Source organism: Tachypleus tridentatus, chromosome 7, assembly GCF_004210375.1.
Source record: "Tachypleus tridentatus isolate NWPU-2018 chromosome 7, ASM421037v1, whole genome shotgun sequence".
Classification (NCBI taxonomy): domain Eukaryota; kingdom Metazoa; phylum Arthropoda; class Merostomata; order Xiphosura; family Limulidae; genus Tachypleus; species Tachypleus tridentatus.
The window spans coordinates 171,355,205-171,370,526 of NC_134831.1; the positions used below are offsets into that span (position 1 = coordinate 171,355,205).

Consider the following 15,322-nt stretch of genomic DNA (forward strand, 5'->3'; position numbering starts at 1 on the left):
ACTGCTAAATTAGGGACGGCTAGCGCAGATAGCCTTCGAGTAGCTTTGTGCGAAATTAAAAAAACAAACAAACGTAAAATAACGAGTCCTTCTCATTGTGATTTGCAGTATATTAGAAATACTCCTAAGGAATTTAAAGAATTTCAGCGGATACAAAATCTAAATTTAATGGATAGGTTTAAAATGTAATTTAAAGATCGAGGAACCTCAGTTTTGAATGACTTGATATTAAAATCGAACAAGGCTAAATAAAAAACATTTAAATTGTGCACACGCATATACATTACGTAAAATGTATTAAAGTGTTAAGTGCTGCCATCTGTCATGTGTTGTATAAACTAAAACTAGTTTTGAAATTTATGGAGAATAAATTGGTTAAAATTAAGGAAGTAACAATAACACATTTTACGTGATTTTATTTCCTGTTAAATAAAAACTAATATAATGTCCTCCGTGCCCTCTGTCAGTCGCAGGTATCGAAACCCGATTTTAGCATTACAATCTATCAGATCTCTGAGCTACTTATGGGAAAGAATCCTAAACGTACAGTTTGTTTTTGAATTTCGTGTGAAGCTACTCGAAGCTATTTGCGCTAGCCGTCCCTAATTTAGCAGTGTAAGACTATAGAAAAGGTAGCTAGTCATCTTGGGCTATTCTTTTACCAACGAATAGAGGGATTGACCGTTACATTATAACTCCCCCACGGCTGAAAAAGCGAGCACGTTTGGCGCGACGGGGATGCAAACCCACGACCCTCAGATTTCGAAGTACTCGCCTTAACACGCTTGGCCATGCCGGGCCTAAACGTACAGACCAAAGATGTCTGTAATGTAGAAATAAAAATATAAACGATTTTAACGTAACCTGATGTTTATTTTTTACATTAACTGAAGTATATTTAACAGTTAGAACTTGTAAATTCTGCTGTACTACTGTCTTCACAAGAACTTCACCAGATTAGGAAGTACTTCAAAGTAGATAGTTGAGAAATATACACTATAATGTCCAGATGGTATAAAATGAGTGTTTCTTCCATCCTTTTTGCGAAGAGCTTATAAATTGTTGTCATTAATTTTAACCTAATTGACTAGAGGGAAGGCAGACGGAAGATCTTCTGTAAATGTAATTCTACAAAAATGCATATTCTAACTGAGGAAAAGTTAGGACACCCTACCCCCTAATAGCTAGTGTTACCCCCTTTGGCTGAAATAACTGCAGTGAGATGCTTCTTGTAACCATCTACCAGTCTCTGACATCGGTCTGAAGAAAGTTTGCCTCACTCCTCAATGCAGAATTTTGTCAGCTGTGAGGTGTTTGAGGGGGTTTCGTGCATGTACAGCCCGTTTTAAGTCACTCCACAGAATCTCAATGAGATTAAGATCTGGGTTTTGACTCGGCTATTCCAGGACTCTCCATTTCTTAGTTTTGGGTATGTTTTGGGTCATTATTGTGTTGCAGGGTCCAGTTTCGCTTCAGCTTTAATTTTCTTAAAGATGGTTTAACATGATCCTCAAGCACCCTCTTATACACAGTAGAATTCATGGTTGATTCTATGATTGTGAGCTTTCCAGGTCCAGCTGCAGCAAAGCAGCCCCAAACCATGACACTACTACTTCCATGCTTCACAGTTGGTATGAGGTTCTTTCCCTGGAATATTGTATTTGGTTTACGCCAAACATGTCCTCTGTTCTGGTGTCCAAATAATTGGATTTTGGGCTCATCTGTCCAAAGAACATTATTCCAGAAGTTCTACTGTAGGTCCCGTGATAACGTGTTAGGGTGTTTGGAGACCTTTTTTAGCATCTTGCGGTCTGCTCTCGGGGTGAGCTTGCTTGGAGGACCAGGCCATCTGGGCATATTAGCAGTTGTTTTGAAAGCCCTTCACTTGTTGACTATTTTCCGGACAGTGGAATAGCTTATTTCAAAATCCTTTGGGATCTTTTTAAATCCCTTACCAGATTCATAAGCTGCTACAATTTTTTTCTGAAGGCCTCAGACAGCTCCTTTGCTCTCACCATGGTGCTCACTCTCACTTCAACAGTCAGGAGCATACCAAACTAAATGTCTGAGGTTTAAATAGGGCAAGCCTCATTCAAAATGCAGAGTAACGATCTTCTAATCAGTGCACCTGGTGTGACACACCTGTGTGTGAGTTGAACCATTTTAAGTGGGAATAAATGTGGGGGTGTCCAAACTTTTTCCTCAGTTAGAATATGCATTTTTGTAGAATTACATTTACAGAAGATCTTGAAAAGTCTTTTCTTCAGTTTTAATTGTTTAGTATTGTTAAAATTGAGATTAAATATCTATATATCCAAAAATGTTACAAAAATACATAGGCTTTCATAGGGTATCCTAACTTTTTCACATTACTGTAAATTATCTCTACAATTTGTCAGAATAATCCAAAACGTTTCATTAAGATATAAGTTATCTCTACAGTTTGTCAGAATAATCAAAAACGTGTCGTTAAGACAAAAGTTATCTCCACGGTTATATTTGTTGAACGTATTGTCTCTCAGTGGCTCAGCAGTAAGTCTAAGGGCTTATAACACTAGGAACCTAGTTTCGTTACTCGTGGTGGACATAGTATAGATAGCTCATTACGTAGCTTTATCTTTAACACCAAGATAAACAAACCAACATGTGAAAGTCTTTCTGTGCTATAGATTGTCTATATTTGACATAGTTTAAAGGTTTTCGATACATCTGGTCAAGAAGAAAGACATCCTTTTAATAAATAAGTAATTTAGGTAGCAAAAGAAGGTTCGAACAGAGACCTGTTTATAAGTCATCCGAGAAAAGTGTGTATGTGGTGGTCAGTTTTCAACGGGCGAAACAAACGAGAAAGAAAAATTAAAATATGTTGTTCTAAAAGGTTAGAAGAGTTGTCAACAAATGACCTATTATTAGCATAAGTCCAATGGGCGGTTGTCCAGCAATAGTGTCACCTGCTACCTGTGCATGACCATATTATCTGTCCAGTTTGAAACAAATCATCGATCTATCTCGTGAGGTAAAAGTAACTTTCATAATCTCTGAACACACAGGGATTAAACTCAAAATTTCAAACAAAACAAAAATAACATTGACGTTGGTTGCTGGTATGATCTAAATATTTAGCAGAAGCTAGAGTGTGAAACCTATTATACCAGTTTTGTGTGTTTAATTTCTTGTATATTAGCTTAAGAAAATGAAATAAAAACGTTCATCTAAACATTATTTTTCGTTACTAGAGGGCGGCAAAGAACAAGATACGTGTGTTTATTTTAACGAATTTTCCGGCCCATCTAAATCCCGTATATGAGTGGAAATAGTATGCACGGATATTATTACCTGTATATTCTATAAAACTCTTGTCACGTGAGTACAAACGAAGATAAAACAGAGGGCGTAACAAATTATAATGGCGCGTGAATATCATCACCTTTCAGTGAGAGACATCAACTTTGTGGGGACGTTGCAAAGTTTACTGTATAATTACTAGCCCTAAAGTTAAAACAAGGTAAATGATTACTACCACGTGCATTCATGTGTACTAAACCAGATGGACGATTACTACCACGTGTATTCAGGTGTACTGTCCAATTCTGTTACAGATTGCTAATTTTTAAATCGTGTTTAGTATGTAGACAGAAAATAGTTTTGCTTAAGTGATTCGAACAATAATTCGAGTTCTCTGTCATCTTCTGATATGTTCTTTCAAGTCGTGTGTTGCTTTCTGATACTTTAATTCAAGTTGTGTGCTGTTTTTGATACGTTCATTCGAGTTGTGTGTTGTGAGCTATAAAATATTCAAGTTGTGTAATGTTTTACTGATACTTTAATTCAAGTTGTGTGTTGCTTTCTGATACGTTCATTCAAGTTGTTTAAACATTTAGTCTGAGATGGCTGCGTGTAGATGACTCATACAAACACTAACAGTTATTTTTGTGTTTTTTTTATTTTTGAATTTCGCGCAAATCTATACAAGGGCTATCTGCTCTAGCCGTCCATAATTTAGCAGACTAGAGAGAAGGCAGCTAGTCATCACCATCCACCGCCAACTCTTGGGCTATTCTTTTACCAACGAATAGTGGGATTGACCGTAACATTATAACGCCCCCAAGGCTGAAAGGGCGAGCATGTTTGGTGCGAAGGGGATTCGAACCCGCGACCAACAGGTATTTTAGCTCAAACAAATATTAATTAACAGTTCCTTTAACTCACAGAAAAAAATAATTAAATAACAGCTTACACACCCATATTACTTAATTAACAGATACGTTAGCTTACACAAATATCAATTAACAGAGACTTTAGCTACGAGAAACATTAATTAATCAACAGATATTACTATAGAAGTGTTTACACTGTGTTCGAGCGACACCTAATCTACAGGTAACCAATCAGGAAATTACTCGCTTCTGATTGGCTGAACACGAGATGCTAACAATACCTCTTGATGCATGCTGCAAATTTCATGTAACATTTTGTTTTCAGTGGTTATACAAGAGATACACCTCGTTCTGAAGATGAGTTATCCAATCTCCAAAAATACGTCTTTAGTGGGCAAAATAAAACACCTGCTAACGTCAACCGTCTCACTTGGTGTGGAAGCTAAACCAGGTAGGAGAATCTAAATAAGATAACAAAACTCCTAACATTTCGCCAGATGATTAATCTGTGAAACACACAAAACGTTCAGGTTTAAGTTTGAGTGTTATGTGGTTTAAGTGATTAATGTTTTCAATGTTTATTCCTCCTTGAATTGAAAAAAGAAATGTTGAAATATTTATTTTTTACCGAGTGTATAGTGTATATATTAGAACGTCGTATCGAAGAAGACGTGAGTTTGATTTTAATGTTAATATTTGATCCGGAACCGCTAAAAGCACAAAAGGTTGAAGCTTTGAAGAAAATGATCAGAAATTGGTTTCCGAAGCTGGAGTTCGCTCCGGTTTTTCAAGATTGAATGTTTCTTGTTTAAATTACTTATAATAATTTAATGTAGATAAAACACGATTCAACGTGATTAATAACTTGCTATTTGAGTATAAATTGTTTACTGTAAGACAAATAATAAACGCTATTTGTTCTTTTTTTTCAGTGCTGAGATTAGTTGACCGTGACGATTTCCAGTTGAACGGAAAGGACATGGAATTATATCTCGGGACTCCGGAACAGCCGTTATTTTCATGTAAGTTTAAACAATCAGAATGTGTTGTTTTTGTAAAAGGAGTGGCGAAATGCTTCTCTTTTACACAAGCAACGTTCTTCGAAACGGTGGAAGTAAAATTACCTGTCCGGTATTAAGACGGTACAATTGTTCACCGTGACACAATGGGAGAAGTGATAACGTTCATACGATCAGTACTGTCCGAAAAGGAGAATCTCTGGAGAATCTCATGACCCAGACGGGAAATGTTACCCTTTAACTTAATATACAACGTTATTCAAAGGATATGTTAGTTATATAATGTTATTATACCAGAAAACAATAAAATGATAGATAAAAATGTAGGAAGACAATTAAGAATGCAGATATACAAATTGAAAGACTTACTCTGAAAGCTGTGTGTATTATCTATATATTTACGGTCGGCCTCTAGGTGGCATAATTACTATTAACTCTACTAGACTAGTATTGTTTTTATAGAAAGTTCTGTAAGAACGTAAGCTTAGCCTTCAGCCACTGGGGAACAAATAGTTTATTAAAACGGAGTTTATTGTAAGACGACTGAAATAATAAGCTATTGTATCTTTTATATTTGACGTATTTAACAGCCACTAGAGGGAGGTAGTAAATTTTTAACACTTGACTGACGGCTTTTCTTAATACAAAATTCCTGTGAATCAACCAATCATCTAGACCTTTGTCCATTATGACCGTTAATACTCTAATAAAGCTTGTATTTGTTTGTTTTTGTTGCCCTAAAATATGTTTTTCTCTTGTCCTACACCAAGTATAAGTAATTTGATGTTTATAATCGAACCCCAATGCAACCTCATGTGTATAGATTAATTTCGCTAATTGTTATTTAAAGTAAATAATACTTTAATGAGCATTGCATGTATACACGTATCTATGTATGTGACTGTAAGATTAAATAAAATGACACCACAAACAAAAATTCATAAAATATTTCACGCTTTGAGTATTCACGATTCAGACTTAAAAATAACTACGGTGTGTATAACAACTACTTATTCAACACTTCTAAATAACGTACTCTACTCACAACAAGAACATGACTTGTATTACTTATACTAGAACTGAAAATATCCGAATTTTATAAATTTTTTCAACGAGGCTTGAATACAACGAATAGCAATTGTTAATACAAATAGCTGCCAGTAGGTCGGAATTTCTGCTAGTAATACTAATATAATGTGTTAAAATAAATAAATAAATAATGTGGTACTTAAATATTTCTTGTTTTAATTGTAATGACTGATGATATAAATAAAACAACTTACAAAATATGAAATAGTAGTTCACAGAGAAACATTTGTTGTCCAAAAACTTTCCAATTTAAATAGCCTCGCACCCACTTCTCTGCCTGTTACATTCCGGTTGGCCTGACGACCCTTGGTATTATTGGGCGAAAGGCCTTAACATTTAGATATAGTTAGGGCGACTTATTATTATACATTCTTTTCTCACTTTCACTTAAAAGTTCGTATTAATATATATTTTCAAATTGTTTTTGACGATCAGTTACGTGGTAGCTTTGTCTCATAACACTCCTAGAGAAGATCTGATCTCGGGTTCTATTCTTACCATTAATAATATGCTATGATACCAAAACTTTCAAACAGGGAAACAGCTGTATTGTTGATGATTGAACGTGTTTCATTGTATAACGATAATCGTAAAACAAGAACAGCTTTTACGAAGAGGGTCATCCAACACTCCCCTGTGACGTATATGATGGCTTAACGTATGTTAATCTCTAATTTCTATTCAGATTAACTATCCACACACAACGACCAAAATAGGGATGATAAAAATAATTATTTATTTATCGTATGGCCTACAGTTGGATTGAATCAAAGCGGATTTTTAGTCTCTATGGATTTCTCTATTAAAAATGGAATGGGCGATTTTTCGCGAACACATTTATTGCGTGTAACATTTTATATATATATATATATAATTTGTTATAAACAAAAACAAGCTCAAACACAAATCAGAAACACTGCAGTAATCGAAAGCATCCCCAAGATACAGGTTATTTTGTTGTTTAATTATTCTTCACGTAAGACTGGCGAACGAAGGTTAAGACTGATAGACGGTGTATTCCCACCACAATGTTGGTCCTACCTGTTCAGTCACCTCCAAGACCTAGGATGATTATATATCCCACATTATAGCCTGTACTCTGGAGATCCTTGCGATTAGAAAAGATTTTTTTATTTTTGTTTATAACAAGCTAATATTAGTCAAATATTTAGATTTGCTGTTTTAAATGTAGTCCTTCCTTTTCATTTTGTTCTACTTTACTTGACTGTTTGGTATTAATATTGTACATATAAATAAATATGTCATTTACATTTTTACATTGTGTTTATTTACAACTTGGCTGGCATACGTTTATAATAAAAAAAATATTTTTACATAATTATCTTGTCACAGTTGAATAATCGCCTAATGTAATACAGGTAATAGTAAATTATATGTATAAATATATATGTACAAATATGAAAGACTGGATCATTGTAATATTCACCTCAAGGAAAATCAGTTACGGAAAGAAACATTTAAAATATGCTGAGGTCTGTCACAACGAGCGCTGTTAAGTGAAACATCAAAATAACAATTTTCAAATAAATAGCAAGATGCGTTCACTAGATGGCAGCACAAATGTTTAAAATTATCTGATATAACTAGTTCGCGATACCACATATATTGGTGAAGTGTTTTTTTAAACAAATTAGTTCGCTAAATACCATAACTACCGTTTGATGTATATTTTATAGAGGTTATCTCACTAGTAGACAGTGCCTGTGTTTAATGTTTATTTTATTCGACTTATTTCCCTACAGGGAAAAGTCTAAAATCATAGGCACTTCAACGAATTATACAGCTATGTTCTGTCCTTGTAATTCGAAACTAGTTTAACTCGACCATCTGGTACTTTGACACTACCGTAGTCAGTTGTGTATTTAAAATTAATAAAAGATACAAATCCCGTATGGTTCCAGACTTTTCGACGCTCTGTAGATACAACAACAAATGGTTAATGTGTATATTATGCGACATATTTAAGTAGATGGAATTACCTACTGTATGCTTAAAGTGTTTTTTTATGTAATTTATCTCATAAGATAGCCCCCTAGTGATACAACGGTATATCTGCGAACATACAACGCTTGAAACCATGCTCGAGGTGTATTCTTTACAAGTTCTCTTACTAGATGACACTACTTATGTCTAAAGTGTATTTTATACAATTTATTTTACTCGATAGCATTACTCTGTTTGGGGGTGCATTTTGTACAACATATTTCATGAGATAGCACCACCTATGCTAAGTACGTATTCAATAAAACTTTTCTCGCTAGATGGCATTCATAACTTATGTTTAAACCTGTAATTTGTTTAAGCAATTACCATGATACTTTATTAACAACTGATTGTTATTCATTTTATTCCCTAGGGTCAGAGGTAAGAGGGACGATTGACATTACTAAAAGAAGGCTTAAAATCTAGGTTCCGATTGTCTATTGTGTATCTTTCTGCTAAAAAAAAGAACAAACAAAACTTCTTTCCTACTGTCTTGTTGTTTGTTAATTTTTTCTGAACTCGAAAGATATTGTGATTGTTGGCCAATAATCCAGTTTGTTTAAAGTTTAACTACGGTTAGGTTAAGTAGAAGTAAGTATGATGTTTTCATTTCATGATTCATAATAATGTTTAAGCTAAACTTTAGTTAATTTCATATAACTGCTAAAGCCGGTAAACGTTAACTTAATACACAGTTCAAAATGTCTACAAGAGATGAAAGCATGTCTGTAGGTTCTGCGAGCTGTTTTGGAAGAGTTAGTATATTTAGTGCTATTCGGAAGTCGGTTAGTTGGAGTTGTGATGCAATATATCATGGTGCACAAACGTAAGATAGTTATATTCTATTGGTTTAACAAGTCACAAAAAGAACAATAGATTTTGAGAAGCTATTTCAAGATGGACGAGAAACGGTTTCATTTTTAAACTTTATGCTTTGAGCGCCATCTGACGTGCATATAAAAAAATCGGTTAAGAGTAACAGCATTTTTGATAAGATTTCTAAGTAACTAATACAAGTTAGTGTGAAGCTCGGTATTCACAGAATCATGAAACATTTCGAAAAAGATAGTATTTATATAATTATGTTCAAAGCGCCATCTGACGGGTAAAATTAAGGATGGAAATCGATTTCACCGTCTTTAAGGAGAATAAACTTATTTCACCCACAGCGAAAGGCATTACAAAAATATCATACATGACTAATAAAACGATAAAATGAATACAATTTATTTGATTATCAATAAATATTGATCACAAAATAAATTCAAGGGGTTATCACGTGAAAATAGGATCACTCTAGACGACAGTTGAACTAAACCTTAAACACCATGACAATTAATATAATCATATATATAGAATGCAATTAATACACACACACACACACATATATACCTCTTCCATGATTGGATAATACAAATAACTCACACACATATATATATATTTATATATTTGGAATACAGATCATACACATTTGTCAGTCTAATAACTGAACTGATTTATTATCTAGTGCTATGAATTGACTCGATATACCCCAAAGCTCGTTTGATGTAATTAGATAACATTAAGGACGCAGCTTTATAGGATCAAGTAATACAAAGGTTCTTTGTATTCGGGTGCACGTAAAAGGGGTAAGAAATTAACTTATGGCGTCACATCTTTTATCGTTGATGTAGTAAACTAATACAGCACTTGGGAACAAAACTATGCAATCAATAATGCATCCTGATATTTATTTTTTACTGCCTCAAATACAAAGGAGTCTTAAATCTGAAACCAAAAAAGTCGTTTAATTGTTTAGAGATGGTAATTTTGTCAAAACAGTCAGGAAAAATAGGAGGAAGAATTGAATATATGAGTACAAAGAGAAAAGAATTCGATGAGTCAGGCCAAAGATAGAAGGATTGAATATATGAAAACAAAGAGAAAAGGACTGCACTGACTAGGACAAAGAGAAATGGACTAGTTTAATGAGGACAAAAAGAGAAAGATTGGGTGAGTCAGAACGAAGAGAGTTAAAGAACTGTATAAACCAGAACAAAGAAGGAGAAAGATTGATGAACCAGGATAAAGTAGGAGGAATGATATTAATAAGGATAAAGATAGAGGAATGATATTAATAAAAATAAAGATATAGGGATTATATTAATAAGAATAAAGATATAGGAATGATATTAATAAAAATAAAGATGGAGGAATGGTATTAATAAGGATAAAGATATAGGGATGATATTAAAAAGGATAAAGATATAGGGATGATATTAATAAGGATAAAGACGGAGGATAGGAATAGATATAGGGATGATAATAATAAGGACAAAGATATAGGGATGATAGGACAAAGACGGAGGGATATAGAGATAAAGATAGAGGACGATAATAAGGATAAAGATATAGGGATGATATTAATAAGGATATAGATATAGGGATGATATTAATAAGGATAAAGATGGAGGAATGGTATAAATAAGGATAAAATTATAGGGATGATATTGATAAGGATAAAGATAGAGAAATGGTGTTAATAAGGATAAAGATATAGGGATGATATTAATAAAGATAAACATAGAGGAATGGTATTAATAAGGATAAAGATATATGAATGGTATTAATCAGGATAAAGATATAGGGATGGTATTAATAAGGATAAAGATAGAGGAATGGTATTAATAAGGATAAAGAAAAATGAATGGTATTAATAAGGATAAAGATAGAGGAATGATATAAATAAAGACAAAGATATAAGGATGGTATTGTTAAGGATAAAGATAATGGGATGGTATTAATGAGGATAGAGAGAGAAATGATATTTTCATTAAATTACGCTTCATAAATTCAGCACTAAAAGAAACTGTATTTTAGCTAAACTGTTGTAAATTAATGTAATTTTGTGTCAACTTGAACCACTCTTAAGGTGAGTCATTTTGTTAATTTTTGGCTTGTGTCGTTGATTAATTTGTTGAAAGAAGTTTAACTTGTTGTAATTATTGAGTATATTTATCATTATTTTAAGCTTCAATTATTTTTAATTTTACCCATTAACTTTATTATCTTTTACTTATGAATTATAAAATCTACAACAATAATACGCGACACAAACAGCAAACAACAAAAACAAAACTCAATTATCCTTTGTGAAGAAAAAGATAATCTAAATATTGTTTTCACCAGTGAAAAAGCGACATCTGTTGCTAAGTTGATGGAGGTTTATAAAATTTTCGATTTTATTTTGAACGATTAATTAAACGCGATGTAATTTATACTGTATATAGCTCGCTTTGATATCCTAAAATGTGCTACCCAAAAATATAACCGGTAAGAGAGACGACGCTTAATCTATTGTTATGATCATTACAAGTGAAACCAAAATTTCAGTTTTTCTTTTAGGTCAGAAAATTTTTGTCTTTCTGCACCGCTTAATTTTCCGCGGGAGATACATTCTAGTTAGATATACTTAATACTTCACGAAACCTGCTCAATTATGATTGGTTGTTGCTTCTGAATAATCCAGCTCTTTTTACTTCTTGTTGCTTACAGCAAGCAATGACGATTAATTTCTTGGTCAGTAAATGTGACCCCTCCTAGTGACCCAGCTGAAATAATCCAATTCTTTTTACTTTTCGTTGCTTACAGCAAGCAATGACGATCAATTTCCTGGTCAGTAAATGTGACCCCTCCTAGTGACCCAGCTGAAACCGAGTTTTATTATTTGTGGTGGGCAAGGTAGATGGATCATTGTGCTTTTTTGTGCTCAAAAAGAAACAAGCGAACAAAAAGTGTCGCCAAGAGGGGCGGAGGGTAACACAAACTAAATTTAAAATACAGAGAAATAGTGAATTATAAATATACAAGTTAAATCAAACAGCTTTGAAACCAAAAACTAAATTAAACTACAGAGAAATAGTAAATTATAAATACACAAATTAAATCAAACAGCTTTGAAACCAAAAACTAAATTAAACTACAGAGAAACAGTGAATTATAAATACACAAGTTAAATCAAACAGTTTTGAAACCAAAAACTAAATTAAACTACAGAGAAATAGTGAATTATAAATACACAAGTTAAATCAAACAGTTTTGAAACCAAAAACTAAATTAAACTACAGAGAAATAGTAAATTATAAATACGCAAGTTAAATCAAACAGATTTGAAACCAAAAACTAAATTAAACTACAGAGAAATAGTGAATTATAAATACACAAATTAAATCAAACAGTTTTTAAACCAAAAACTAAATTAAACTACAGAGAAATAGTGAATTATTAATACACAAATTAAATCAAACAGCTTTGAAACCAAAAACTAAATTAAACTACAGAGAAACAGTGAATTATAAATACACAAGTTAAACAAACAGCTTTGAAACTCCACGAATAACGATTACCTAAAAACCAAGGGCCAAAATTATGCAAGATTTTTTTTTGGCTATGAAACGATCATGAATTAAGAATATATCGATATTAATGATCTAGTGTTTCTAGCTTCATCTCAGTCGACTAATTTATCCTCGTTAAAACAGCACGCGAAAACCACGTGGTAGTGAAAGTTAATTAAAACGTCGTTATTCGCTCCCTCGCGAGGGCTGTCATCCACTCTGTGTAACCTTTTCTACTCATGGTATCAATCTTTCCCAGCCGTCCCAGAAGCCATCTGGTTCATTTATAAAACGTTTTATTTCTGTTTTGTTAGCTATGTCATAGTATTTTCATTATAGACGGAGTAATATTCTGTTTAATACATTTTTGTTGACTGGATAGTTTTGTTAACCAAGTACTTTTATTGATCAGACGATGAAGTACACCACATTTGACAAATGAAGAATTTCAAGAACCGTTATTTATCTTACTAATGGAAAAAACCATGTTTGGTATCATTAATTTGATTTGTCTTTTTGTGCCCAAGGAATCGTTTTAACCCAATTTTGTTAATCGGTTAACTGTTTTGTTTATTGTTTTTATACATATAGTGCATGAAGAAAACCATTAAAGAGTTTATTATGTATACTGTAAGTAAGTTTTACTCTATTCTATCTTTTAATGTGGTGTTACTGTCATTATGAGTTAGAATATTTGTTATGTTTATTTTATTGTTTTTCCTGTTGTTTTATTATACTTTCATGATAAGAATTATTTTGAATTATTACCTTAAGCTGGCTAAACCTCATAATATATTATTGGGATTATGGCCAAAAACATCGCTAACGTTTTATTCGAAGATAAACTTTCTTTCTTTGAGAAAAACTAGAATAATCTTTTAAAGATATTTCAATGAAAAGGAATAATCTTCCGATGAGACAGTGTTAAGTATATAGACTTATAACGCTATAATGCGAGTTTCGATTCTGTGATGAACATAGTAGCTAGTCCAATGTGGCTTTGCTCTAAAACAAATGGAAGAGAGCAAAATAGCCCAACAGGAACAAACTGGAAATTGTGGAAACAATGATTAAAATCCTGTTGGTGAAAAGTTGCTTTACGAAAAGCCCAAAAAACAATTGAAAATGATAAGTATATCGTTTCCTTTTGTGACATTTCAAGTTAAAAGATACAATAAAGACCTTACTTCTTTCAAAGCTGAAACCTTTACCACTATGTACGTGTGAGTAATCGTAAATAAGTATAACATAGGATGTTACTACCTATAATCAGGATGCTGGTGAAACCTGTTGCTACACGAACAAGGATTTACCATTATATTAAATATTAAATATCAGAGCATCCCTTAAGTAATGTCTGACTTTAGGTTTAGAATATCAGAAAAGATTTCAAACGCTTTTAATGTTATTTAATCAATAATGTGAGTTCCATTATTATTAATTACTTCCTGCCAACGATTCACAAATTTCTGAATGTCATTTCTATAAAATTCTTTGGGTTTGGAGAAAAAGAATGTAGAGAGGGTAGTTTAGACATCTTCATGTGTTCCAAGCTCTTTTACATCAAGATGGATCTGCAAACTTTGGAATAGATAATAATCAGATGTGGCAAGATCTGGAGAATAAGGAGGATGTGGAAGTTTTTCCCAGTCTAGCTCTTCTATCTTTGTAGATGTGATCCTTGTTGTATGGAGCCGTGCATTATCCTGGTGTAACGCAACACATTTGCGATTGATTAAAGCAGGATTCTTTTCTTTCAGTGCAACATTCAAGCGCTCTAACTGTTGACAATGGCAGCAACTCAAGGTGGATCACACCAATAATATCCCACCAAACACTTAACAAGACTTTCCTAGGGTGAAGGTCCATTTTGGATTGTGCTTTAGCCAGTTTACCTGCACTAAGCCTATGTCTGCATCGTTTAACATTTTTATAAAATATTCATTTTTCATCTCCAGTCACTAACCTGTCCCAAAAAAAAGGTATGTTACATTCACGAGAGTGCAGAGAAGTACAAATGTCCACTCCTGCTCTAACGTTAGCTTCGTCAAATCATGGGGGACCCACTTTCCAAGTTTGATACCTTTCCAAGCTGTTGCAGATGATGGTGAACTGTTGAATGGATTGAATTAAGCTTCAGTGTAGTTTTTCAACTATTACAGCACAATTTTCATCAAGTGCAGCCAGCAGCAAGTCATCATTAAACTCAACAGAACGACCTGAACGTGACACATCACTTAAGTTGTAGTCATCTTATCTGAACTTCTAAAACCACCTTCGACATTTTCTTTCATTCAAAGACTCCTCAACATAAACACCTTGAATGTTTCGTATAGTTTCTGCTGCACCATTACCTTTTTTAAACTCATAAAGCATTGTATGTCTAATGTGCTCCTCAGACACATCCATCTTCATAATGGTTTATTTGATTAATGATATGAAAAGGTGGAGTTTGGTTAGTTTCTTTTATTTGTCTGAACATTTTTATACACGTCCTACTATATATTTTAGTCATTAAAGTCTTCTATAACGACAGAAATAATGATGCACTTTCTGTATTAAATTTTCAGACATTACATATGGGATGACCTGGTACATCACGGTCGTGAATAAATGATGTATTCTACTGTTACGACATGACTGTGGTCAGCGGGTAATGTGAAATACTTGATGTTGT

The 15,322-nt window shown here is 33.2% G+C and overlaps 1 protein-coding gene across 2 annotated transcripts; it reads left to right on the top strand.

Moving 5' to 3' along the window:
* The first annotated feature begins 804 nt into the window (after nucleotides 1-804).
* On the top strand, nucleotides 805-8,758 carry LOC143257221 (uncharacterized). Of its 2 annotated transcripts, none has more exons than XM_076515630.1 (3): nucleotides 805-4,608; nucleotides 5,090-5,179; nucleotides 8,643-8,758. In XM_076515630.1, the coding sequence occupies exons 1-3, from the start codon at nucleotides 4,449-4,451 to the stop codon at nucleotides 8,693-8,695; spliced, it is 303 nt and encodes a 100-aa protein (XP_076371745.1). In that variant the 5' UTR covers nucleotides 805-4,448; the 3' UTR covers nucleotides 8,696-8,758. The 2 variants fall into 2 exon arrangements, with proteins under 2 accessions (XP_076371745.1, XP_076371747.1); XM_076515632.1 differs by lacking the exon at nucleotides 8,643-8,758 and having other exon boundaries at nucleotides 805-4,163; nucleotides 4,483-4,608; nucleotides 5,090-7,563.
* The last annotated feature ends 6,564 nt before the right edge of the window (nucleotides 8,759-15,322 follow it).

Bases quoted from the DNA above. Each gene is read 5' to 3' on its own strand.
- LOC143257221 (XM_076515630.1), top strand. From the start codon at position 4,449: ATGCTGCAAATTTCATGTAACATTTTGTTTTCAGTGGTTATACAAGAG. The intron at 4,609-5,089 runs GTAGGAGAATCT...CTTTTTTTTCAG, and splicing joins TGGTGTGGAAGCTAAACCAG to TGCTGAGATTAGTTGACCGT. The intron at 5,180-8,642 runs GTAAGTTTAAAC...TTTATTCCCTAG, and splicing joins GGAACAGCCGTTATTTTCAT to GGTCAGAGGTAAGAGGGACG.